The sequence below is a fragment of the Pelmatolapia mariae genome, linkage group LG23, assembly GCF_036321145.2.
Source record: "Pelmatolapia mariae isolate MD_Pm_ZW linkage group LG23, Pm_UMD_F_2, whole genome shotgun sequence".
NCBI classification, from domain to species: domain Eukaryota; kingdom Metazoa; phylum Chordata; class Actinopteri; order Cichliformes; family Cichlidae; genus Pelmatolapia; species Pelmatolapia mariae.
In genome coordinates, this window is record NC_086246.1 from 42162734 (window position 1) to 42190655 (window position 27922).

The following is a 27922-nucleotide window of genomic DNA, read 5'->3' on the forward strand; positions in this document are numbered from 1 at the left end:
ACTTTTATGCATTTACTTAAGTAAAACTTTTAATTAAACTATTTTCCTTATAGCAGCTTATTTATAACATTGTATTTACTAGTACTGAGTACCACCTCTCTAACAATGTCATTTAGCGACTAAACATATGGCTAAATAGGCAGTCTATATTTCTAGCAAACTACCAAAATGTGACACTTCTTGATCATAAGAAGAACTTGATCACGATTCAAAATCATAACAAACAAAGAAAAATACCACATAAGGTATTATTAGTGGGCTCAGTAGTGTAGGTGAATATGTGAGATGAGAAGTTCTGAATGCCATGAACCAAACGCTCACTAACAAACCAAATGGATGTCTCAGAGAGGCGAGGACTCCAACGACTGAGCTCCAGTGGAGTGCTTTGAAAGAGGACCAGCACACCAGGCCCAGGTGTTGGCTGTGACGCCTCCACTTAGTACCTACAAGAAAAGCTGCCACACAGACAGAAAGGTGGGACAGAGAGGGTCTGCAGATCACCAAAGTTACTCCAAATTACCCTCATGGGGGGGGGGGATATGCATTTAGTACCTAATGTTATGTCAAATTTGCCAAGAACGTTAATCCCAAAGATCACGACTCCTCCTCCTCTGTGGATCACAAATATAAAGAATAGCCTTAGCTAGTGAAACATTTTGTCTGGACCAACATGCCAATTAGCCAACAGACCAAATGACTGAGCCAACATTCTCATCAGCTCCCATAACACATTTGTAACTAATAGAAAACAGATGATGCATGATAATAATAACAATCAGAGGAGCTATTAGAGAAGTGAGTGCAGCACATGACTGAGAAAGCGGCCCATCTGTGGGTGGTGTGTCTTTAATGAGAGCCAAGTGTGTCAGAGGATATTTTGGGATGGCAGCAGCAGAAGGTCTGGGAATACAGCCATCAGCGGTGATCTGGGTGACCCTCGGTTGTTGTGTCTGTGTCACAGAAAAGCTCGGCTGCTTTGTGACTGCCAGAAAGTTACGACTGCCGCCCGTTTGATCTCTCCTGCCCTCATACCCAAGATGTGATAACGGTTTCTCAGACATCTGTTTATACATCCAAATTTAGTGGAGCTGTTGAGGCATCTTTATACAGCAAACCAGTGGTAATAAAATCATTTCAAGCAACAAAAATAGACTTTATTGATTAGTTCCATTGTTGTCTTAAGACCAGAGCTCAGTCGTGCACAATTTCAGATTCATTTACATTCTCACATAAGTTTAACACAATCATGCAGTTTCAGGCTTGCCATCTCATTATCACAATCATGATCCAACAGTAGTGTGAAAAAAAAGCAATAAACACATGACCATGCCTGCTTTTTCAGCCAGTCTTCAAATCTATCATGACTATTAGATGATTATTGTGCTTATTATTTCATTTTTTAGCCGTTAATACTGATTTGGGTTTTGCTTTTTTTAGCCTATAATATTATAAAAATCATTATAACAGCAGATTGGCTGTTTAGAAAAACTCTGAGTTTAAAATAATCTCGCCAATAGCAGATGTAGATTTTTACTAAGGAAAAGGGAATCTACGAAATCACAATTATTATGAAGAATAACTGTTGAGATTAAAAAAAATTGAGAGAGATTTCACAAACAGATAATCTTCAAGGCCAACTCTGCATGATAACAAACATAAAGATGTCAGGCAACACTTACATCAAACATGTAGCAACTTCACATGAAAATGCTCATATTACATACAAATCCAGTGTCGACATTCGTCACGTGCTACGGATACAGTCCTCAAAACACACATTTTTTGTGGATGCTTAAAAGGTTTTGTTAAATCAGATTCATTCCACATCTAATGTTTTATTTTTTGCCATCCTTTGAAATGTGCACTTTTATTTTTCCTTCCAGTGCAAACAGCGTAAGAACGAGAAAGCAATCTGTAGCACCATCGCTTGTTTTATTGTGTGTGTGTGTGTGTATGTGGATATAGATGAAATGTGGTGCGTAGAAAAACATGAAATCTGAGAGGATGGGCTGGACAGAAAATAAGATTTTTCATAATCATGGAAAGATGTGCAAACACGTCCTGTAAACAATAAAAGATTTATGAGAGAACCTAACAGTGAATCACAACACAAATAAGTTAGAAAGTCATAAAGAAAACATTGTACATGTGCATATTATACAGTGATTAAAAACACATGGTTTAGTCCTGCAGAGCATCTTTAACAATAATGCAAACATGAACTCGAGCTGGAGCTGATAATTCAAGAAAAGTAACATCCCTGTCCGTTGAGTCAAAAATGCACTTTGCTTCCATCGTCAGCCCTTTTACTTTTATTCAGTGTTCATAAAAAAACAGACAACAACCACTTGTGTCTTGGCTTAAACATTTGTGTTTAATAGAGAAACCGATGCACGCCCCTGTGACAGAACGGGAAGGTGACTCCGATCAGACTTCAGGCTCAGTCATGTCGAAGCCAGAGGCCGCAGGAGCTCCAGCTGGGACTCCAAGGTGACCCTCTCCTTATGAACCACCTACAGCCAAGCAAAAGAAAACATGACCTCTGATTGCTGCAGTCTGAACAAGAGATGAACCTCAGGCGGTAATGACATTATTTGCTTTGTTTTCTGTGGTGACGACGGCCAAGAACAAGGTTGAAATCTGGCCAACGGCCCCAAAAGGTCACAATGTTAATTACTACAAAATATGAAAGTGCTGGAAAAAAATGAACAGCTTGCAAAGATTTGAGATATAAGATGACTTTTACAAATTGTAGAACGAAGCAGGGAACCTTAACTAAAATCAGGATTATTAATGTGCTCCCTGCGGGCAAACGGTAGAATGGTAGCTTCTGGCTTTCGATGCAGTTGATTGCAGTTTTAAACTGTGATAAATGTGTTTTTCAGCCCTGAAAGCTTCATGTGGATATGAAGAAAAATATAATGGTGCAAACTTCCAGTGCACATCATATTTTGAGGGCCTGTGAATTAGAAATTATTCATGGTATGAGGTAAAATTTTGCAAGCCTTTATTAAATAGAAGAAAAAAAAAAAAACTGAGGGCATGAATGGGAAATACAGGATCTTTGACTGAACCCCAGTTCACATTAAGAAACATCAGAGCAGTATTAAAGCAAACATTTTGTGTTAATATCCCAAAAACAGAAACATACAATAACATAAACGACCATTCTTTGAACCCAAAGATTTCAAATAATGATTAAAAGTTACACTTTGAAACACAAAACACTGCAGACAGACCGATTACTGACTTTTCCGTCCATCACGGGCACGATGGAAAATAAAGGCTGTCGCGGCAGCCTGCTTTTATTACTGGATTATTGTGTCAAACTGCGCCCGCTAACAGCTTGTGTCAGACCTCTGTGCAGATTCTCCGGTGTGCTACTCCTGTGAAAACTTTGGGCAGCTTAGTGTTTAAAATAAATCACTGATTTTGGAATTATTTCTTTGATGTATGCGTTTTTCCTGCGTGGCGCCCAATCACATGCCTTCTCCCAGACCTTGTGAACCCCTGCACAAAATATGGAACTGATTATGTGAGCGGAGAGTATGTACAGCATTAATATTTGGAATCTGACCTTGTCACTCCCAACATTAAAGCACAAAGCTCTGCACAGCATGGAGGGGGAGAGACGATAATAACTTACCCCCAGGGAGAGGGTATACTGCAATAAGAGTATAGCAGGAGAGTTAAGTTGACTGCCTGTTTGCTATGGTGTGTGTGTGTAACACGATTAATCCCCTCAAGTGGCCTCTAATATTCATTACACCCCCAATATGAAGGTGTTGAACAGAACGATGGAAACTCCCTGACTAATCTTAAGACTAAGGGTGTAGCTAAGGAAATATTACAGTTTGCCACCTCAAGTGGAAGAGACTGAGTGAATGTGGAATATGTACAGCATTAATATCTGGAATTTAGGCCCTGACCTTGTCGCTCCCTAAAAGAGAGCACAAAGCTCTGCACAGCAGGAGAAAGGGGAGTGAACACAATAAGTGCCCCCCAGGGAGAGCGTACACTGCCATGTGATTATAGCAGTAGACTCAAGACTCAACAATGTAAAAAGATTAATCCCCTGAAGTGGCCCCTAATGTTCATTACACCCCCAAAAATGTGAACTGAGCACAATAGGATTCCCCCACTCTCAGTGCTGTACCAGCTGTAGGCCCGAAAGCTTAAGATTTACCCTGAAGGTGGCAACAGAGGAAAGGTCACAAGGTCAGTTCTGATGTGAACGTGGAAAATAAACAGAATTAATATTAGACACTTATTTTTTGGTGTCTCTCCCCACTCTGCACTAGAATAAAGGTCATAAGGTCACTGATATATCGAGTTGAATGCATTGCACTTATTAGACTGCGGTGGTAATGGATAGTGCATGAAAAGCTAACATTTTGTCTTGAGGTTGGTGCTCAAATGGAAAAGATTTCCGTATATTCAGAGCATGAGACCTACAGTTAAACTGGAAATTCAGACTAATAGCATTGCTGGTGGATCATGTCTATCCAGGCTAAACTTGATTAGGCCTGCACCTGCCAACGTATCTTCACTGAACATCAACATTCTTAACCGTATCAGATGAAAACTTCATCGGAATTAACAGATTTGTTGGAATATTTACGCACTTCCTTCTCTGGGATAAATCAAAACCCCGGCTGGATTTTGTGTTGCATGCAAGTGCTGCTCAGTTGGACAAATTTCCAGAGTTAAGAAGTTGTTCCTCAAACTTTATTATGCTCACGTGCCTATTATCGTTTTGTTTTATGTCACTTAAAAACTAAAATGACTCATGTCTTTTATGTATATGTCCCACTATAGTATAAATTACAGTCTTGAAAAAGAATGTTTTCACATGACTCTCTGCATTTCTGTGAAAAACTAAATACATGCCATGATTCAGCAGCTTGTTTAAACACCTTTATCAGCAATAACTTGACGTAATCTCTGTATGACTTTATCAGTGTCTTACATCACTGTGGAAGAATTTTGGCAAACTCATCTTTACAGCTTTGCTTCATTTCATTCAGGTTTGCAGGCACTTGTTTATGCACGCCGTTTCAGGCAGGTTGAAGTCCGGGCCATTGCAACCGCATGATTCTTCTCTTTTTCAGCCACTCTGTTGCAGTTTTGCTGCAGTGCATGGGCTCAACGTTCTTTTACATGATCCAGTTTTAGCCAAACTTTAGCTGTCGGGGACACAACCATTTATCTCTAGAATATTTTGGTATACAGAGGAATTCATGGTTGTCTCAACGACTGCAAAGTGCTCAGGTCCTGGAGCAGCAAAACAACCCAAACAATCACGCATCCCCCACCATGCTCGACAGGTGGTATGAGGTGTTTATGCTGATGTGCTGTTTGCTTTTATCTAAACGTAGTGCTGTGTGTTATGGTCTGACATGTCCATTCTGTATGTCTAAAGGACATTGTTTATGAAGTTTTGTGGTTTGTTGATGCACCTTTGCAAACCTAAGCTGTGCTGCCATGTTTTGCAGTTTCTCTGAGAATTGCTTAGTCTGAGCTTGTGGTGAATTTACTCGGATGTTGACTGCAGCATTGTGGTAAAACACCCAAATTCTCCAGACCATCAAATTGTTAAAACGTCTGCGTTCACACTTGATTAGTAATGATTATTTAATCAACAGTATTTGATTAGCAGCACCTGGCTGCTACTTACCCTCATGGAAAGATATACTCAGTATTTCACAGGACTGCACAGAGTCCTGTAAAAATATATTTCCATATATATATGGACATATATGGAAATCCATATATGTCCATATATATGCCTAGTGGTCATGGTTTTCAGTCATTTTTATACATGAAGGACTTCAGTCATCTCTATCAACTGATAATGGTCTATCTAATGGTTATTACCTAATATTACAAAGTAAATGTAGGAAGATTTTCAATTAAAAATTTCCTATGATCAGCCAAATATTTATTTTCATCAGCCATGTTTCTCAGCAAGACTCCTAACCAAATTTTCTGACTTTTCAAGCAGGCGTTCATGTGACGTTTCCCTGTCAGAAACTTGTTTATCCAGTGATTCTGACAACATATAATCCACCCTTCATTTATGGATATATTCTTTAAACTTTCTTGAACTGTCTTTGTAAAAAGTCAAGTCTTCCTTTCCATCCAGCCTTCCTTCTGTCCCCCCCCCCCCACACACACACACCCTGTTGTAGTTGGATGCCTGACCGGCCCAGGCTATATTTTGAAGAAGACAGTTGTGAATGCCAGTGGCTGCTTGGTATTTCAACAAGGCTCGAGTCTATATAAAGACACATATGCCTTTCTCTGCAGAATTCCACAGATACTTTGAGGACGTGGGAGAATTAGAACGAATAAATATCATTCCAGATGACCTTTCACAAAGGGAAAGGAAACATAAATCCTTGAAATCTGAGAACAAAATAGCCTCTTTGCATGATATTTTAAGATGTTACAAAGTAGGTCCTTTGTTGGTAGCATTCTTCTCCTTTTTATTCCTTTTCCTCTGTTGTATTAAAGCTATAAAAGCCCTGCATGGTAGCGTGAAGGTTCCGCTCCTGGATCATTTATGAGGAGAATGACAGGCATGCAGCATGTGCTCCAAATGTGAGTGAGTGTGTGTTCCACGGGCAGATCACCAATGCAAACAGCCAAGTCTTTGCCATTAGTTCAGCTATGACTGATAGGCAAAGGAGGGCAGACAGTTGAGCTTGGGGCTTTTCACAGAGTTGGATCGGTGGGAGCGTTTTGCTGTCAGCAGCAAAAGAGCAGAACTCAACTTCTGACACACGTTTGAGGGGATTTTGAAACCGAGTTAACTTGAACACTACCACGCTCTTGTGGCTGGAGCTGAAATGCAATGTTTAGTACTTCTGTTGTTTAATTGAACTGTCAGAGTTAAAAGTACTCTGTAGTTTTGTGTGTCAAGCGGGCACCCTTTATATGTGTTTTCTAAGCACTGCAGGGCTGGTTTTCCCATTTCCCAGAGTCTTGAAGGAGGTGGAGGGCAGGGAATGTGAGAAAGTTGCAAATGGGCACACACCGCTACAGCAAAGCCCAAGTGGTATATACAAAGTGTCATGAGCTCAAAAAATACCACATGGACTAACCTTAAGTTGCTGCTGGAGTTCGCTATTAAGGCGTGTCAGCACAGCATTGGTTTCCCTGTTCTTACGGATAGCCTGCTGGATCTCCCTCTTCTGTCTGGGCAGCAGTCTAAAAGAATTTCATACAGTTTTTATTTGCTATTAAATACAATTTTAAGGTGAATAAAACAGCATGGCATGGCTATAACAATCTCCAGTTCTTCCAGCTTATCAGAGGTTTGGACTTTGCACGTCAGAAGAATAAGACCAGTTGCAGGGGTCACTGCAACTAGGAGGCCTCCGCTGTTATTGATGATCACCGTGTATCGCACTGACAGTTTCAATGAGCAGTCTGGTCAATAAGGAGACAGAAGCACACATGGTAGAGTCATTATAGTGAGTTAGGGTGTGCCTTAATGTCTGGTGAATTCCCCTCTTTGGGTGGGTTTCATGGATTTTACGATCACTTAAGAGCATGTAGGTACTTTTAAGAAGCTCTTTGACCTGCATTAACTCATTTTCCTGGCCACTTGAGGTAGCGCAACAAGCTGTAAACATCGGTATATTTTACTCATAAAGTTTACAAGAACTTTGCATGCAGTGACCTTTAAAGCTTGAAACAAAAACTGCCGTTTTTCCAATTTGAGGCTCCAAAAGTCAGTCACCTTAAAGTTGTGTTACAATGCTCTGAAAAGAACATGTTTACAGTCTGACAGAAAAAGGCTTTTTTGGTTCGATTGTTTTTATAATTTACCTGTTAGGACTAGTTATTAGCATAGCTGCTTTGACACCTTTCAGTCCTTTGCTAGGCCTCACTTGATCTAATTTGAGCCACTGAGCTGGATCTGTCCACTATGTGTTTGTTGTGCGAGTGTCTTCTGAAGGTTTTTTTTAATGGTTTAATAAATAAAGGTTAAAACCTGTTGGTCATTAAATGCAGTGCTGGTTTACGGCATTTCCACGTTGGCTTCACATTTTAAGACCTAGAAGCAACAATGGTCACTGCTGGCTTAAAAAAAATTATTAAGTTGAGGCAAAATACAGAATCCAAAATTAATGAGTGACAGTGGCTAAGTCCATGTTTGACATACAGTCTGTAGGCTAACACATTTAAAAAACTTCACAGTATTCTGTCAGTTTATCACTGCAACCAGCGATTTATGTAGTTATTCTCTTATATAAAGCAATAACTACACCAAATTTAACATAGGTTAGTGGCCCTGGCTACATTTTAACCACTGCTAAAACTGGTGGCTATTTTTATCCAAAGTGATCAGTGTCACAAGTTAAATGTTTGACTAACTTTTGAGGAGTTTTAGCAGGAGGAGGAAATGGCACCGCCGGCGGAGGTACAGTCTCCAGGTTTTGGCTCTCTGGGAGATATTTCCTGCGAACTGGCTTCTGTGGAGGTTGATTGTGAGAGGCGGCAGTCATGTCCTGAAACCATAACAGATGAAAAGATAGAATTATTGTAAGAAAGACACTGACTGTTACACAAGAGGAGTGGCTTAAGTGAGCAGTCCTGACCTGTTTTGAAGGATTCGTCAAGTCCTCAGTGCTGAGCCCAAATCGGGAGTGTGGCCCCTGATCTTCAGGTTTCACACTAGTCTCCTCCTAAAGGCAATAAACCGAAAAACTTGGCTTGGACGTTTGCCATGTAAGATAGATGATAAAAGATCTATTCCTCCACGGAGAAAAGAGTGTTGATGCCATGATGAGGTGAATTAAATTGAGAGAGGAGCTATGAAGAGGCAGAAAGAAATGTGTTGGCCCTGACCATGTATAAATCAGCACCTTCCCCGCAGGGACTGCGATGTAGGGCTCTCCAGACACGGCCTGCTCAGGGGCAGCCATGATGGATTACTTTGCTTTTATTGCATCGCCTTGCTGCCTTAGTCCATTGTTTTAAGATGTTTAATGTGTCACCACATGCTTTTTAGGGCAAAAGTGTGAGGACAGGCCCTAGTTTTGTGAAAGTTGGAGGCATTTCTTACAGCCTTTCCCATCTGTTAATGTTGGATTTAGTGAATTTGATCCGCTAATTTGTCCGGACTGCAGTCTTCACTGTGGCGGCAGCGGGCTTTCGTGATGCTTTAAGCAGGCTCCTGTTGTAAATTGTACCCAAGAAACCTAAAAATGCATTTTGCTCAGAAACACCAACTGACTTTCAAATAAATGGCCCAGAGATTCACTGCTCCATTGGACGCGAAACACAGCCACAGGATGGAAACATACAGACGCTGTAGTAGTTGCTACAGCGGCAAAAAACCCACAGGAGAACCATAAGCAGAGTGTGTGGTCACATCAGCTGCAAAGGCTGGTATTAAAGAAGTGCCATCACTGTCAGTTTCTAGAGCGTGCATTTTTAAAACTTTCCTCATTCAACTGGAATATTTAAGAGCAATGAGACAAAGGAAGCTTATTCAAACCAGAGTAAACAAAACACAAACTGGACATAACAAATGAATCAAAAACAGACAACTTTAACCTTATCCAACTTTCTGTCTGAATGTCTTAATGCATGCAATGGATCAGCTGGACTCTCTCCACTCCTGGAAGAGAGCAGTGGACCTTGGTAAGCACCAGGGGTGTAATTTCCAGGGGGTTAGGGGGGTTATGACCCCCCTAATAATCAGACCCAACCAATATACCCCCCCCCCCCCAATAAAATAAAATTATTTACTCATTTAAGTTATTACCAGCAAAATAGTTGCATGTTTAATCATCTGGGAATTTACTCAGATTTTTTTATTTATTTAGACACAGATCTTGACCCCCCCAATGTTCAGCACAAAGTTACGCCGATAGTAGGCACGGATAATAACTGAGCTAACAGATACGTTAATATGTTCTACTGTGGCAATAACATAGACTGTACGTAAAAGATGGACATGGTTACAGTGATGCCACCCACTGGTTTGTTAACTAAAAATCTCTCACTCGCAAACTTTGTGGCTCAGTCACAAAGCAGGCCCACCCTAAAAATAAACCCCGATTTGGTCTCCTTGTTTGCTATAACCACAAATTTCATGTTGCGTTAAATAAGACTTAAATCTAACAATTGAGACGTAAAACGTGACATCAAAGCTTTTACTGACCTCACAGATCAAGTTTACCATTAGGGTCATTTCTCTCAGGCTTTCAGAAAATAACTAAATAACAATATCAGTACTTCAACAAGCTTCATTCCTCCCTCTCGTTTTCTCTTAAATGCAGTGCATGATGCTTCAATAGTGACCACCTGTTTTTCACCACATTTAGGGCTACTTTGAATTCAGCGCATCAGGTATAGTAATACTCACTACAGAATATAGCATGTAATACAGTAAGTAATGAGTGATTTCAGACATAGGCATGCACTTTAACTGTAAATTAAACTGCTCCCATGAGTTCCCCACAAAAGCAGGTGTCAAAATATTCACACTTAACTCAAGATTGACATGTTTTATGTAAAAGGAAGTTATTTTTAAGGACGCTTATACTTCACTGATTTACAATGCCTCTCTGAGGAGCTTGGGCTGGTGTGGATTTCTATTTGCCTTACTAAGTGAGAAATGTACATATTATAGCTACCTTTGGGATGATCTAGTGCAGCTGGTTTTAATTAAGTAAAACACCATGTGGGGAGAAAGAGAGATGGCCGTGCTCTAACGTGATGGGGAGGAGAAGAAAGAGTAATGGATCCAAGCTCAGAGTGAGAGTAATGAAAGGGCACCCTAAAGATAAGTGATGACAAAGACAGAAGTTAGAACTGAGTGATTTACAGCAGTGGTCCCCAACTGTTTTTGCGCAACGGACAATTTTCACGGACCGGCCTTTGATGTATTTATCCGCAACACCTTAAAGTAAAACCAGTACCGGTTAAAAAAAAGAAGATTTATTCATAACACACAGGAAAAGACCCAGGGAAACCGAGTTAACAATAAAAACAATAAAAAAAAAATAACGATAAAAACCAATAAAAACCCTGAAAACCATAACTTTCACACTCGAGCCTCAACTCTCACGGCCCTGTACCAAACAGCTCGTCCGTGGCCTGGGGGTTGGGGACCGCTGATTTACAGCATTCAAAAACTAGAAAAAAAACCCCCACATCCACACCAAAACGTGGGCAGATGCTGGGCTAAAAACAGACCAATAACAAATCGAATCTATGCACATTGTGAACCTTCAGTTTCACATTTTTAGCATGTCACAAAAACTGACACTTCAAGCACATCTTGTCTAATGAAGAGTATGATTTAGAACACACAACACCTGATGCGAGGGGCAGTACTGAAGCAGGAGCTGCTTTGCCTTTTGACCTTAAAACTACATATGATTTTTGTAATGAAAGCCAGAGGTTTGGACGCCATAAAGACAGAAAAAGCTGCCAAAATCGCTTCACTCCTACAAGAAAAACAAATACTGAACATAGCTGTGCAAATACAATAACCTTTGAGAAAGGAAAGGAATGGGGATTTTTTTTCACCTGCAGTTCCAGGAAATGTAGTGCAGTAAAATACAGTACTTTTCCATGTGCACACAGCGTTGATTATGGCTGTGGGGTGTGCGGCTCATTTAAACAAACACACACATTGATAAAAGTACCAAATGCACCACAGTAATTAGCGTTTGTGTTACTTATCATACGGCAGTAGTGAAGTTTATAAAGCGATTCATTAGAAAGCAACCACAAAATCAGCTCAGTTTTACAAGCAACATATGTTCTGAAGGATACGGAGGATTCTGAAGTGAGGATACTTCCTAATATGGTGCTTACCCATAATTTTTAGATTAGGCTTCCTACTGAAGGAAGAGGAAATGTCTAAGTTGTCAGAATATGCAGAAGTACAAAAATGACACAAAGAGAAAAAGGAAGTGCTCTTCCTGAGAGGATGCAGGAGTATTTCAAAATTAAAAAATGATGAGCAGAACCATCGGTTTCATTTATTACAAACCTTTCAGCATTTTCACAGGTCCTTAAAGCCAACTATCATTAAAAACATACTGAAAGGAACGACTCGTGTATTGCATTCAATTCAGTCTGAATGTAACTTGCTTTAAGAAACTGAGTAGCACCACTGGAAACTCTTTGAGTAGTACCGCCTTCTCAGGAAGGATTTTTAACAAATACACAATTTAGGCCTTAAAAAGCCATCTAATTTGCATAGACTTTCATGTACACTTCTGTCAACCTTTTCATTTATTTGTGTCTCGTAATAGAAACTCATACTTTTCCCAAGCACGTCTTTGATGACACTTTTATATATCTGCGATGGAAAGTTGTGAAGTGGAAAATGCTGACATTTCTTTTTGTAACTGCAATTTGTGTTGCTGTTTGCTACATTTGCAAATTCCCACTGAAACAAAGGTAGAGGTTCAGGTTTAATGCTTACCTCTTCTCTGAAGTGACTGAAGTCAGCAAAGTTTGGCTGCTGCACTTTACTCTGGACAGTTTTCTCCAAAGTGCCGATAAAATGAGAAACCTGACAGGAAAGAAGATTTCTGTCACTTTTAATCTGAGAAAAATGTATGTTGTTGTATTGCTTTGCTCACTAGCATGCAGTACTACTGTCAAAATCTTAATCAAACAGGAATTACCTGCGAAGCTGTCGGTCTAGGAGGGAGGGCTGGAGGAGGCAGCAACCATCCACTTTTTACTCCTGGAATCCCAAGTGAAAAGCTTACATCGCAATGATGTCATACCCCTGCTTTGCTCTCAGGATACAGATTTCCCTCCTTAAACTCAAATATACCATGCACATTTATAACCACAAACTGAATGGCTCTCTTGTGAGTCTCTCACCTTTCAGACTGAATACTGAAAACCACGCATCTCCATTTCTGCTTTTGTTCCCCGTAAAAGGAGAACTGCCATAAACAACGCATAATAGCTCAGTTGCAAAATGCACTGCTGCTCCCAGCTGTTTGTGCTTCTCACCTTCCGTATTGCAGAGATAATATGATGGGAGGAGCTGGGTGATAGTGTGGATAAGCAGGTCATACCTGGAGCGCCCTGCTGGAAGAGCTTATTGAGGTCCAGCGATGAGGCCCTGGAGTGGGTCTTCTGGGGTCGAGGGGGAGGGGTGGGTGGCTCCTCGGCCTTCTTCATAGCGTCTTCGATTGAAGTGCTGGAGTAGGACCTGGAGGTCACACGGATGAGAAAATGTAACAATGGTTAACGAGCAGTGCAAGTTTAATCATTTTAGCTGGAGTGGGTTCATTGTTACCTTGGTCTAGTTTTTGTCTTCATCTGTGGGTCCAGAGCTTGAGGCGGTTCTGTAAGAAAGATGAATACCAATAAGTGTGCTCATTTTCAATCAATCATCTGTAGGCAGATAATAACCACCAGGGTTACTTTTTATTTTTATCTTTCACCAAAAATATATCTTACATCTAGCCAGGAGAGTGTCGTGCGCTTAGAAAACGCAACCAAATCACAACAAACAAGCATTTTCACCGAAGCAGACAAAAGAGGAAAGATCCCCAACTCAGAGAAAGTACTGAGGTATTTGTGGCACCCCACCAACCCGAGCTCATCTGAAACTTGCAGCACATGATGTACTTTTACACAGGAACAGAGAAATCTCCCCCATGCTAAGGGAAGGGTTAGTTTCACCTGGCCGCTCAGGAAAAGCACCGAGCTGAAGAGTTTCTTTGTCTTGAGATGTCGTGAGCATCTTCACATCTGTAGACACAGTAAAAAAGAAAGATCAGAAATGACGATGCAACAAAAAAAAAGTGTTTAAAGCATTTAAAAACTCTGATAAGCAATAAAGACATTTTGCCTTAACTCTGCTTAGACTAATAATGTCTTCATACACACTCGGCCCCCAAGGGCCCACTCTGAAACACCCGTCCATCAAAAGCATATCAAAGCAGCATTTACTCACTACTTAAGAAATTATGGTTCACTGAATAGATTCGTTTTATTTCAGTATCGCGTAAACTGAGATCTTTTTTTGGACTAAGAAATAACATATGTTAGCATTCTCTCTCTGCTTTTGTTTATTCTTAGAGGATGAGTGGGATAACAGACATGTATTGTCCTTTTGTTTGTTAGTGTAAGGAAATTACCATACTTACTGTATGGTGGATTTATTTCTGTGCACATGGCTTGGAGAGAAGAAGTACTGAAAGAGCACCATGGGCTTTTTTGAGAATCATTATCCCAGTTACTATAGTGTTATACCTTTGGGAGAGTAACCAGTTCAAAGTGAATCTGTTTTACATGTGATTTTAATAAGCATAACTTTTTTTTTACATTTGTTCCTCAAAAAAACAAACAAACAACTAATTGCTTTATAATTACCTTGTTTACTGGATTCTTCTTTCAAGTCTTGTTTCGTTGAGGCCAAGCTTGGCTGGAGTCTCTGCATAATGCTCGGATCCTAAAAAAAAACATGGCGCAAAGAAAATCAGGACCTGCAAAGACTGAAATAGTTTAAAGTGTGCATTTCAGGAAGTAAAAGATGCTCTAAGCTCAACCTGTTGCCTGATATGCAATGTACTTGAACCTAGTTGTTCTGTCTCGTGTTCAGCTTGCTAGTGCCCCCTACAGGCAACAGGATGAAACTCCAAATAAACATTTCAAACAACACCACTGATGATTTGTTTTACCATCTGATTCAGCCTCCGTCCAGGATCCTCGAAGACAATTAAAGGCCCTGCACTCTGTTGAGAAAGCACGGTATAAAGAGCCTAAGTCTGAATAAATTCATAACCCAAATAATTAATTTTTGCTACTTGTGTTCGTCGTACTTCAGGAGTGTCCGGTATGTCCTCTTCATGCTGCATGAACCCTGGCCGCAGGCTGGGAGGCAGCGTCTCTGGGAGAGGGTAACCATTCTTTCGGGCCACAATCAAGTGGAACGCTGTGCAAAACTCAGAAAACGTGAGAGCCCCATCTCTATCCACATCACTCAGCTCCCTTTAAAAGAGATGACACACAAAGAATATATGCAAAACCTGAGAATGGAGCTGTAAAACAATAACACATAAAGCTGCATGAAACTATTTTGTTAACACTTTGCATTTAAGTTTCGTGAAAAGCACTTGGTAATCTGTTCAAAATTCTTGGAAAATATAGCTTTCTTTAAAACGGAATCTTTATTTAAAAACAGATAAAGATTAATTTAGTAGCAGGCATGCAGCGCACCGACCACAAAGACTACTTAAACCAGTAATATGTTAGAATCAGTTGAGCAGAAGTATATAAATTACACAGTCTCCAGTTTCATAAATTTGTGACATATTACCAGGTTCTTTCCAGGAAACTATTATAATTACAGGGACATTAATCTGAAATTATACACCAGTAAAATGAAGTGTTGCCACAATGTTTACTTGGCCTTTTAAACACGATACTGCATTAGCGGTTAGCAGGCATTCTGTATAGATTTTGTCTTATTCAAAATTTATTGCAAGTGAAAGCTAAGCCATGACATGTATAATAACATAAACTGTGAAGATATAAGCAAATACTCTTCTTTCAACATTACAGAAAGAGTTTGACACTGACGCCAACCTCTGCTGGCAGGCAGTTAGCAAAGCTTGAGAATTATTCTGATAGCCTGCTTCTAGCATTATAAACGAAAGCTAAGCTAACTTGCTGCTAGCTATATCGTCTTATTTTTCTTTCTTAATGTTACTGAGTTAACTAACGAAAGCATAACAGTAACACAGCAAAAAAAAAAAAAAAAGGAAAAAATCCCCCAAATGTCCAACTTTTAAAAACAGGGAGTAATAGCCTCATGTCTTTATGTTCAAGGTTTTCTTACTCAGTCACAGACTAGTTACGTAAATAAGCTAATTTGACATTTATGTTTGCTGATCTCTGTTCCATCCCAGCAGCCAAGATAAGGTAACCTAGCGTGTTCACTACAAATACTACAGATTATATAATTGTATTCATTTATTATTATTAAAATGACATAAACTACGATACCATGAGTAAATATTTTGGTGCCAATAATATAATTTGACCACCAACCACTGTTATATGGCATTTTATGTTAATGTTTATCTGCTTACAGCTTAATTATTCCCATCTAGCTGTGAGTAGAATTACATGAAGGAAAATAATCATAGTTCCAAGCATATAAGACTGTAATTTTGAGACTGCCTAAACTGAGCCTTGCTCAATTTAACGAGCCATTAAGAAGAATACTGTCTTCGTGAGTGGGGTATAGTTGATGTCCGAAGCAAAAATAAGCAGCAGCTTCATCTTTTTCATCTAACTGTGCCAAAAAAAGAGAACAACAATAATTTTAAAAAAAAGTTTTAATTTCAAATAGGAGGACATTAAACCAGTTTTCCAGTTCAAACTAATGTAATCTCATCTTCCCCCCTTATTTCAATAAATAAAGAGTTAAAGAATGTTCCTGAGGCGAAACCTTTTCCCTTTGAGGAGAAGTGTAGCACTGGTCTGCACTTTAAAAACAGAGGCCTCTGTCTGCCTCAGAGGGCATGCTGAGGCTCTTGGCTGAAAAACACCCAACTGACCCCAGAGCAGAACAAGGACACAGACAACACCATCATGAGTCAGCAGCACTTACCAAATGTGGGACAGCTCTGGAATTGGGAGCTTGGATTTTGTGAAGAAATTTTTTGCTACAGCTCCTTGAAATAACAAAGTGCAAAAAACAGTGAAATACTTTTATAGCAAGATGTTGTTTAAAAAAAAAAAAAATCTTTAGACGAATGATTTGAGGTCTAGGTGGGGTGTCCATACCCAGGATGAGAGCCCCCAGGTCAGGCTGCAGGCTCTTGAATTGATTAGTGTAATACTCCAGCTGTTCCTCTGTGATCCTCCAGGGGTCATCCTCAGTATAGTCTGAAACACCCTGCTGCTCGAGCCTTTCTACTGAGGAAGCCTGAGCACATACAGAAAATCAAAGTGGCATAATACAGACTTAATAAAACATATTTGTAAATCTTTAAAGAGAAAAACATCAGTACCTGAGCCATAGCTGGATGCTCCACAGTGGGTTTGGTCCCGTATTTGCTTGGTGAGGAGTGCTGCTCCAGCTGAACGATCGGCCGTGAGGAATGTTTGCTTTCATAGGCTGAAGGATAGAAGAGAAAAACACAGCTTTGACGGAGGAGAAACCTGAGACTGACATGCAATGATTTCCTGCTGATTACACTCCTGGAAAATGTGATCTGAGAGAATGAGAGATTTACAGATCAAAAGGAACCGTGAGAAGAAAGAAACCGAAAGTTTCGAGGAATGAAGAGGTGTCAAAAACTCAGGAAAACCTCATCATTTTCATTTCTCAGTCCGACTTATTTCTTAATTACAAATGTACAAGCAAGCTCCAAACATGCTAAATCAGACAGTTTATGGCACGTGAAGAATCTGGAGAACTCTACAACAGCACAGATGGTGCTAGAAATACAACTTAAAGGGGAAAAAAGGGTTTTTAACCCTGGAGAACCCATGGGGTCAGAGCCGACCCCATTGGTTTTCTAGGGAAACCATGGGGTCAAATTTGACCCCATGGGTTCTCCAGGGTTAAAATTCTGACTTCAAGCTTTAATAGGAGTGAAAATGATCTCACCGATTTGTGGGTCAACTCCATTTCTCTGCTTGGCGTATGGGTAACTGCGATATGTCAATGGTGAGCGAGGTGGTGAGCTACACGGGGATCGTGGTGGCGACCAAAGTTCCTTAAAATACAGGGACAGTATAAATGAGGGGTGGGTAATTAATTTTCCAAAGAGCCCACATGAGAAACAGATACTGTTGCAGACAGGACAACTAAGTTCAGTAACCTGAACTTAGGTTACTGAACTAAGTTCAGTAACCTAAGTTCTGAACTAACCTGAACTTAGTTGTGATCAATATTAATTTTATCTCTCTCAAACCATGGAGGAAGTATTTGTTATTTCACACAAACAAACCAGCATGTAGCACGTGAACATTTCTCCAGGTGACTCAACTGTGCTATGTACAGCCTAAGATTCTGCCTACCTAAGTGGCCGATGCTGTTGCTAGTATTTATATTTGTCCACAGTGTGCTCTGCAGTTTTGGCGCCCCAAAAAATTGGTTGATGGTGGGGTTTCTCCTGGGTAGGAGGGAAGAACGGTACCATTACAGCCATTTTGGGCTGCGTCAACATGTTGTCAACAATAAGTTATAGCAGATTTGCAGTTATGACGTACCTATAGCATAGATTTAATGCAGAGGTCTAAATCAAAAACAGCTTACACAGACCATAAGATGTGTGGCATCAGTAAGAAGAACAGGGACACCATGAATCACTGATAAGTCTTAATCCAGATGTCAGTTTTAGGCTGTTATATTTCTTCAAACCATTTTTTAAAATGTGCAACTTGTGCTGTAGCAGAATGAAAAGATATAAGTAAAAATATTATGTTCGCAAATCCCTTGGCTAACTAAAGGAGCTTTCTTACACATAACTACATAAGCTATCTAGCAGCTAAGTTGTTATTGCCTACCGTCACAACGCTTAGTTCACCCTCCAGTGGGCTAGTTTTTCAGAGTATGACATGTTTGCATTCCATCTTTGTAGTCCACCAGAGCACCAATGATAATAAAGTTCTTTATAGAATTCCCACTTACTAGACTGCTGGGTTCATAGGGGGCCCTTGCAAGGTCGTCTAGAACAGCGGTCCCCAACCTTTTTTGCGCCACGGACCGGTTTAACGTCAGACAATATTTTCACGGACCGGCCTTTAAGGTGTCGCGGATAAATACAACAAAATAAAATGATACGACCAAGACAAAAACTGAAATGCGCCAACAACGTTGAGAGTAACATCCTCCTTTCTGCCCCTTAAAGCTCTCTGGTTGCTATGGTAACATGTACATATTTCTTTCAAAATAAGACACACAACTACAACATGGGAAAAGACCCAGGGAAGCCGAGTTAACGTCAAAAACCCTGAAAACCATAAATTTCACACCCGAGTCTCATCTCTCGCGGCCCGGTACCAAACGACTCACGGACCGGTGGCCCGGGGTTCTGGAACCGCAGGTCTAGAATAAATGGGGTTTTATGCACATTTTGTGGGCTAAACATTTTCGTCACCTGTAAATTATGATCAAGACAATAGATATAGTTGAAGTTTTTTTGTATTTTTATTAGTGCTGTCAGCGTTAATCTCGTTAAAATGACGTTAAAGCCATAACCGCATTAACGCTGCAAATCTCCGTTAGCCCCATGCGTTTGGCTGGACAGTGCTAACACGTTAACGAGCTAACCGCGCTAATGCATTGACACCGCGCAGCCCCACGCACAGGGCGATCCATGCTAACTTGCTAACGGAGATTTGCGGCGTTAATGCGGTTATGGCTTTAACGTCATTTTAACGAGATTAATGCTGACAGCACTAATTTTTATAGGTTGTGATTGTAATAAAACACCTTTCTGGGAGTATTGGACATGACAGTATCACAAGATATTTTATGGAACCCCATATTTTTATTTTACTCATGAAATGAATAGTTAAACTAACCACCAACCATATGCACCTAAAGTTTAGCTATCATCTGCCAAAGGAACATTATATTATGAAGCCTTAACCAACCAAATAACATGCGCTAGTAATTTTATTTCAATTTGTTCATGTTATCCATCCTATATTTGAAAAATATAAATACAATGTTGGCTTTTGTCTTTAAAAACTAGGTTAATACATATTTTTGCAATTTAGCAACATTCACTTCTTCTCAGTTATGACTGTTCTGCAAGCACCCGTTGCTGAAATGTAAAAAACACAACAAATCCATGACACTGATGCAAAAGTTTGACCCTGCTGGCATAACTAAGTTATTGCAATTTGTGGTCAGGGAGGTCTCCGGTCATCCAGTTCTAGTAATTCTGATTAAGGACAAACTGGAATGACTGAAAGAGGCTTGTCATTCTTCTCTAATCTCTCATCAACTGCTCCGATGATTAGAGCTGACTGGAACGTATTTGCATACTTCTTGGTCATACTGCATAGCTGCACTAAGCTATAATAACTTTGACGCATGCATACAGGCCAAAAGTAGCAGATGGCAGCGCACACAGGCTTACCTTCTTGTCTGTGCCGGCCTCCAGATGTCTGAAGGTGTTCCTGTCTGCTGGAGTCCAGATAAGAGAACCGGGTGCAGAGCCACACTGCGGGCCCTGAGCGTCTATGCTGGAAGGGACAGTCGAGTATCGCATCTCTGGTTCATTCTTCAGACCAACAAATCTAGGTAGAGGTAGATCTGGAGCGACAGCACAAAAATCATTGATAGAAATTATATATTATTTATTTCGATTGACACCAACTGAAATGCTTAAGTGGATATACAGTATAAGTGTTTTTTAAATTTGTCTCATAATTTAGGCCTAGCACAATGACCTTTGATACAACTAGAATTAGCACGAGGGAATTAATCAGGATGAACTTCTTTACAGGCTTTATTCTGCTGAGGAGAGCTACTACTACATACAAAAATGAATATGAACCGATAAACATATTCCTTCTAATAATCCATGAAGCTATGTGGTTTTATATAGAAAAAAACCACACACATTAGGGTTTCCTCTTTGGGCAGGGTGTGAATGATTGTGTGCTCCTTGTAATAAGGGCAAACCCACTTAGCCCTTTCCATGCAACTCCCCTTTCATCCAGATTAGGCCAAATCCTGCCATGTTAAGATAATCTCCTGATCCCCTTTTCCTCTCATAAGACGCCTCCTCTCTGAGCAGCAGACTTACTGGCGGTTATGCTCTCCAGGCGGATGGGTAGACCAGACTGGGCAGCTGCGAGCAGCTTCAGAGCCACGTAGAACTGAGATGTACCAAAGTAACCCAGACGCTTTGCTCCACACACCTCGGTCACCTGAAAAAGATGGAAAATTTAAAAAAGACTTTTCCATTGTGAACAACTGAAACCAGCTGAAACATGCTATGACCAATGCCCTGAATTTGTGACACAGTTATCTACCTCCAACAATGTCATACATCTCAGCTTTCATGCTGCCTGCAGTGACAGAAATATAATCTAGCCAGGGCTAGCTTAAGCATGTGGTTATTTTACACTCTGATCAAGATAATGTATAGTAGAAAATTATGGGTAAATAGAATAGAACTAGAAGAAAAGTATGCAAGAGATCAGCACGGTGTAATCTGTCCTTTTCTCTTTTGTTTCAAGGTACAATGCTTCCTGGGAAGCACAGCGGATTAGGATTATCTGGAATAATAAAGAAAAAAAGATAAAATATAATTGAAAGAAAATGTCTGTCTGTTTTTGTAAACACTCACTTGAGCTTCAGTTGAATCCAGGATGTAATCCTGAATCAAGTAATAACACCTTCTACGCTCTGTTTTTAAGATATTATGTCTAGACTTAAGGAAACCAAACAGTACCCTATCTATCTACCTAGCTAAAATACGAACCAAACCATATTTTAGCTTAATTAAGCAAAAAGGCTAGCCAAAATTTGACAAAGGTTAGCCTGGCTTTGTTTCCTTTAAAAAAAGACACCTTTTGTAGTTCTTTAGTTTTTCACCACACATTTATTAATAAAGGGACAGCTCTATAGCTATGCTAAGCATATTAGCACAGGGTTTAGCTTCTCTTAGCACTAGACTAGAGGTAGCAGACTCTGACTTTTGTCTTTTTTTTAAAAAGTCGTTGTTGCTTTTATACCTTTTAACCAATTATTGATTAATTAAGCGATAATTGTGGTATTACAGTCATTTTTTTTTAGCTAAGCAAACCATTAGCTCACAGGTGTCAAACTCCAGGCCTCGAGGGCCGGTGTCCTGCAGGTTTTAGATGTGTCCTTGATCCAACACAGCTGATTTAAATGGCTAAATGACCTCTTTGAAGTTCTCCAGAAGCCCAGTAATGAACAAATCATTTGATTCAGGTGTGTTGAAACAGGGTGATGTCTAAAACCTGCAGGACACCGGCTCTCGAGGCCTGGAGTTCGACACCCCCCCATTAGCTTAACTTAAATCTACATACAAGGCAGTGAAGAAAACAATTAGCATGGTAACACCATTTATCACTATCGTTTTAAATAGCTTAAAAAACATGACATGTCCATTTAATTCAGAAAAAAACTCTTAAAGCAGTTTTAAAGCATCCCATTTTGTTATTACTGGGTAAGCTAACTGTTTTGTTTATGCTACTTCTTTTTGGCCATACATCCCTTTATTGTTTGGCTTATTTGTGGGTGAGACATTTCTTCTAAATTGAAAAGTAAACTTGTTAAAACTGTTCTTTCCCTTTCAAACTGTCCCAGCAACTCAATAAGGCACCCTTGGTTTTATCACTAGAGCACATTTTCCACCAAGGCCAATGCCATCTTGCAAATTTTACAGTAGCCTAAGTGCTCTGGATCCTCACCAAAATTTAATGCCCTCTTCTTCTGGCCATTCTCCACATCTCCACTAAGACTGGATTCATGAAATCCAGATAGATATTTTATTGTGGCAACAATGGAATTAAAACCAGTAACACAAACATGTTTTCATAAACTGACAAAATCCAAAGTAAGGTCTACTTTTTTATAAGTCACCAAACAAAAGCCTACATGAGCCCATTTTAGTAAACATTTAGTGGTATGCACTTCTGAAATACGAAGAACATGGGGCCCTGTTCCTATCTATTGTCTAATGAGGCCAAAGGGCTCATGTTGCCTTATGAGACATTATTTCTGCTTGACCTGCAGTGTATTCATTAAACAGCTTTCACAGGGGCAGGACATCCAAAACAGCTACAGTCTTGTGAGAAGAGGCTGAGCATACAGCCGGAGGTCAGGTCTGCAGCACTGATGTGTGCGCCTGATTTCAGCGGAAAAATGATAGATGGTGAGGTTATTGCAGGAAGAACAGTGAAGGCCTCCAGGAACCAGACTGACATGTCAGATCTACGGCCTTAGGGGAAAGTTATTTAGGGAAGGTGGAATGATGCCAGAAACATTTCAGCGCTCGCTACGTCAACACTAGTGCAACTTTGTGGACACTACTGAATCTTATGCCTAGCTGAGGATGCAATTTTAGAGAAGAGACACATTATTCAACATATTACCCTGTAGTACTAGGGAGAATAATCTGACCAGATCCACTGTCATTGCTGATAAAAACCACATTTGTTAGCATTCAGGAACTTCTTTTTTTCTCTTTACTTTTACACTTTATTGTAAAAGTATTTGACTGATGTGCAAAATGCAAGATTAATCCATGGGTTCACATCTATTGTGAATACAAAAAGAAATCTGGGTGGCATTGATGTTTCAACTGTCAGCAGTTATGCCAGATTTAGCTTATTGTTTGTTGTGGTGTTAAGCATCTGCTGTTTCACAGACACAAAGCACAGAAATCAGCATTTGACTCTTAGGAGTAACTTGAGTTCTGGGTTGGAAACAAGCAGCAGCCCCCAGAGCTGAAAAATACAACGCCAAAAAGTGAGAATGGTTCTACAATTTTCTACCCACGGCACAGGGATTATTTATAGCTCGCCTGAGTTAGGACATTATTAGAAAAATAGACACTTTAACTGACAGGTGGATGTCGACAGCTGTGGCTGGCAGCTCCTGTTCAACTCAGACACAAACTGGACCTCTCGACTGTGGTCGGCTTGCCCCAGTTTTGGTGTGTGAAAGTATTCTAATAATTAGTATATATATGTATATGTTGTCTTTGCAGTGCATGTGTACTGTTTAACTGTATAAAAATCTTTATTTAAGTGGCTAAAGTACTAAAAGCAAGACTGCGTTTTGACATTTTTAAATATATTGCCAGTATAGGATTGGGCCCCATTCGAAATTCAAAATTGTCTTAATTTTTCATGGTATAGATTCATAAAGGGGTGGGCATGATCAGCAACAACATTATGGTATTATAAACAAAACTCAGTTGGTACTAAGGGGTCTAAAGTATGCCAACAAAGTATACCCCATACTATTATGCTAATACAAGCGTTAATACAGAGCAGGATGGATCCATGCTTTCATGTTGTTTACAGAAAATTATGACCCTATAATCCAAGTTTCACAGCAGAAATCAAACCTGCCAATGATTTTCCAATCTTTTGTTGTCCAATTTAGGTGAGCCCTCTAAATTGTAGCCTGAATTTACCATTCCCTTTTCCAGAGCATTCTCTGTAAACTCTAGAGATGGCTTTGTGGGAAAATCCCAGCAGATCAGCAGTTTCGGGCAAATTTCAGACCAGCCTTGAGGGCATCAACAGCTATGCCACGTTCAAAGTCACGTAAATCACCTTTCTTCCCCATTCTGAGAGATTCAGCAGGTCATGTCTAGATGCCTGAATCCATTGAATTTCTAGCATGTGATTGGCTGATTAGATATGGCCACAGTCAAATAACTCTCTATTTATATTCTTATAGTCCAACCATCATACGGCAGGATCAAGAGGACAGGTCATTAGTCCATTGGAGGGGAAAAACCCTGACAACCAATTAAATACACGCTCTTAATTTAGAATCAGCCATTAATCTTGCAGGAGATAAGCGCACTTAAACCTACTTACACTTACTTTAGGCTTGATTAAACAGTACGTTATAGTGGAAAGAAAAAGTGGGCAGTGTTTGTTCAATTTAACAAATTAGTCAGCAAATTACGGCGATAACACTGCACGTTTGCACATCAACTACTTCTTTGCTGTGATGCATTATCTACTATAAGCACTGCAGATTGTTGGAGGAACCACTGGACAAACAATGTGATGACGCCATCTGTAAAGTACCACAAACAGGTTTTTTGTGCATTATGTTATGTAAATAGAGGTTTTCATGGTTTTCATACTAGACAACTTACAAACTGATATATCAGTGATATGCCTTTTTCCATTAATATTTTCTGTAAACAATCAGCTAGCAGCACCGGCACCATCAAACCAGGATGTGAGCACAGGAACTCTGACTGCACCCTCATTCATCTGGACAGGTTTGACAGCACATCTGTCAACACATCGTTTCTGTGCAGGAATCTGAACGTGGCTTTTACGCACAAATACATGCCAGGAAAATGAACTACAAATGTACTGCGAATTGTATAGGTTGGGAGTTGGTCTCCATCAGAGTGCATTTACAGTGGCTGCAGTGGCTGTTATTTTCCCATGATAAAATGTTATGAGGGACATCCGCTTAGATGGCGGTAAAGTTAATCTCAGGCAATAGCAGTGTGACCCCAAGTCTTTATACATCCATTTAATGAGCACAACAGATGACCTCACTGCAGCAGGCGGAAGCCTCGTGCTTTTCTATTTATCTGCTGTAAACAGATCAGTTAGGAAAAAAAAAAGAAACTTCCTGTCTAAATTTACTAAATCATAAATCAGCAGAACATACCTCTACATACAGCACATGGTGGAAAATGTCCTTTGTTTTGGCAAATTATATTATAGCACAACCTCAAGAGCCACAACATGACATCTAACTCACGGAGGCAAGAGAGGACGTAAGCCAGTCTCTGATACTGTGTGACATGATGACCCAGAAGTCAGCAGTGACTTCAGGAGTGATCGTGCAGGCATCCTGCCGCAGGGCCAAAACACAGCTCAGAAGGCTGCGTGTCAATCACCCCCAAGTGGTGGCGGCGATCCAGGCCGGACAGGAAGGAAGTGTGGCTCAGTGCCAAACTTCCTGACACCCACGCAGAGACACAATAGCCTCCCATCGAAGGGAGCAGACCCCTTGGGACAGAGGGTGGCGTGAACGGAGACAGCGACCCGCTGTGCTCATCTGAGCTGGAAAAATGTGTTTTTATTCCTGTGATGGGTCGGAAAAATGACTCTCACTTGGTTCTTTCATGCTGGAGCCAGCGAGACACAGTTAACACCACCACTGCTATTAAGTTGTCTGTCAAGCTTGTCGGTTATCAGCCCATAAAGCGTAATTAATAACACGCAAAGAAAAACAAGGAGCACAGTAAAAGTTTTAATTAAATTTGTTTACGTGTTAGTTTTGTCTGCTTTTAATTAGACCCTCATTCTTTCAGAAAGGAAAGCATCAGTTAATAAAGAGGTGGGTTTTACAAGTTTTAAGATCCATAACCACAAATGATATGGGATATGCTTTAAATGTTTGACTTTTTAAGTATTGTAAGTTTCAGATATATTGCTCTCTTTGTAAAACTGCTTTAACAGCCATTTATGTGCCATATTATTAAACCTCACCAAGTCTGAAGAATCTATATGTTTTATAATCCATCACAGAAACATCAAGTTTATAGGTTATGATTTCCATATCAGATGAACTGCTGAGCTGAAATAACCAAACTGACAATTTATTTATTATTGATTGAGTTAAATTATTTCTCATTTTAAGATGTTTCAATCATTTGTCTGACAAAAGGTTGCTCCAGTTTTACAAAAGTCCCTGTATCCAGATTACTTTGTGATATTTGCTTTATTAAATCATAGTGATAAGAAACTCACTATGATTTCACTATTTCAGTCTGATGATGAACAGATGATGGATGAAAATGTGGTTTTCCTTCTACATTCAGAGTGCATCACTTCTGAGCAGACAGAATACTTGAATATGAATATTATGCATTTATCTATATAAATCTTATTTGCTGATGGATCAATATTGAGTTTTTCTTCACAAATACTTGGTGCTGGCCACTCAAAATTTAGTATGGGTCAACCTCTGGAAGTGAATGGTTTAAAATTTCAGAACCACGGTTGTTATTCTTAAAGGGGACAGCACAACAATTTGTAAACATAACTACTGACAAAGGCTGTTGTTGGTGCTGATCACATCAAAAAATCCTTGGTTACAGTAAACAAGCTTACTAGAAATTAGTGCAAAAGGCCTAACCCTAACCTAAACTACACCAAGGTGACATCTGAGGACCGTCACACCTACTTATGTAGTGATGAGACCTACAGACACATGCTCAGCTATACCCTCATATATGTAAAGAGACTGGCTTCCTGTGTAGAAGAGGAGGGGGGAAAAGAGGGTGTGTGAAACCTCCTCTCGCGCTCTCTCTCTCTCTCTCTCTCTCTCTCTCTCTCTCACACACACACACACACACACACACACACACACACACACACACACACACACACACAAAGAGATCAGAAAGGCATCACAATGAAAATGTGGCTCATTATTATACACAGCAGACCGCAGGCTCTGTGTCTCCTGCATCTGGGGTTTAGGGAGCAGCAGCCGCAGCCCTCAGCCCCTCACACTTGATAACATGAGCTGACCAAGCAGCCGCAGACACAAGCACCACACTCACTTTATGCAGAGATTCGGGAGGTAGCTGAGACGCCTTGAACAGCTCTGCCACTTTACTGGACGACAGTTTTCCTGAAGTGTCAGCCTGGCACAGACCGTGGAGACCTGAGTAATACCTCTGCTCATGCTCATTCAGGGAGATGAAACTCCCCGCAGACGCCGCACCGGATTCCTGATCCATTCCCGGGGCTGACGCATGGAGGATCTGCCGGAGACGCACTACAAACAAACAGATCAATACATCCTGCTCCGGACTCCGGCTCCTGTTTCAGGTCGGAAAAGAAGGAGGGTTTAGTATCACCTCCTACAGGAGAGTTCCCTGTGAAGACAGCCCGCCTGCTCACCCTCAGGCTCGTCCACTCCTACTGCCTATTGTGAGTGATTGTAGCACTACCGCCTTGCGCCTGCTGGGGGCGACAGAGCCCAGGACAAGCTGAAAGAAGACCCTACATTCCAATCCATAATTGAATAAAGCTTATTTTATTACAGGACCTTCTACAAATTCTTATCCTGTATCACAATACAGATGCGGTGTAATATGATACAGCATAATGAAAGTAATGAAGCCAACAATTAATCTGTTGTGCTCTGATAGAACATAGGGAAGCACTTTGAATATCACTCATATTT

General features: G+C 40.3%; 1 protein-coding gene across 2 annotated transcripts; it reads right to left on the reverse strand.

Moving 5' to 3' along the window:
* Positions 1–1155: 1155 nt before the first annotated feature.
* reps2 (RALBP1 associated Eps domain containing 2) lies at positions 1156–27844 on the reverse strand. 2 transcript variants are annotated; one of them, XM_063466926.1, is made up of 19 exons: positions 27294–27840; positions 20784–20907; positions 20112–20287; positions 17627–17735; positions 17025–17131; positions 16798–16939; positions 16622–16685; positions 14826–14994; positions 14685–14738; positions 14377–14455; positions 13684–13752; positions 13295–13343; positions 13071–13207; positions 12666–12727; positions 12461–12550; positions 8610–8696; positions 8386–8519; positions 7107–7212; positions 1156–2513 (listed from the first exon to the last, which is right to left on the reverse strand). In XM_063466926.1, the coding sequence occupies exons 1-19, from the start codon at positions 27471–27473 to the stop codon at positions 2445–2447; spliced, it is 2007 nt and encodes a 668-aa protein (XP_063322996.1). In that variant the 5' UTR covers positions 27474–27840; the 3' UTR covers positions 1156–2444. The 2 variants fall into 2 exon arrangements, with proteins under 2 accessions (XP_063322996.1, XP_063322997.1); XM_063466927.1 differs by lacking the exon at positions 7107–7212 and having other exon boundaries at positions 27294–27844.
* Between the last annotated feature and the right edge of the window lie 78 nt (positions 27845–27922).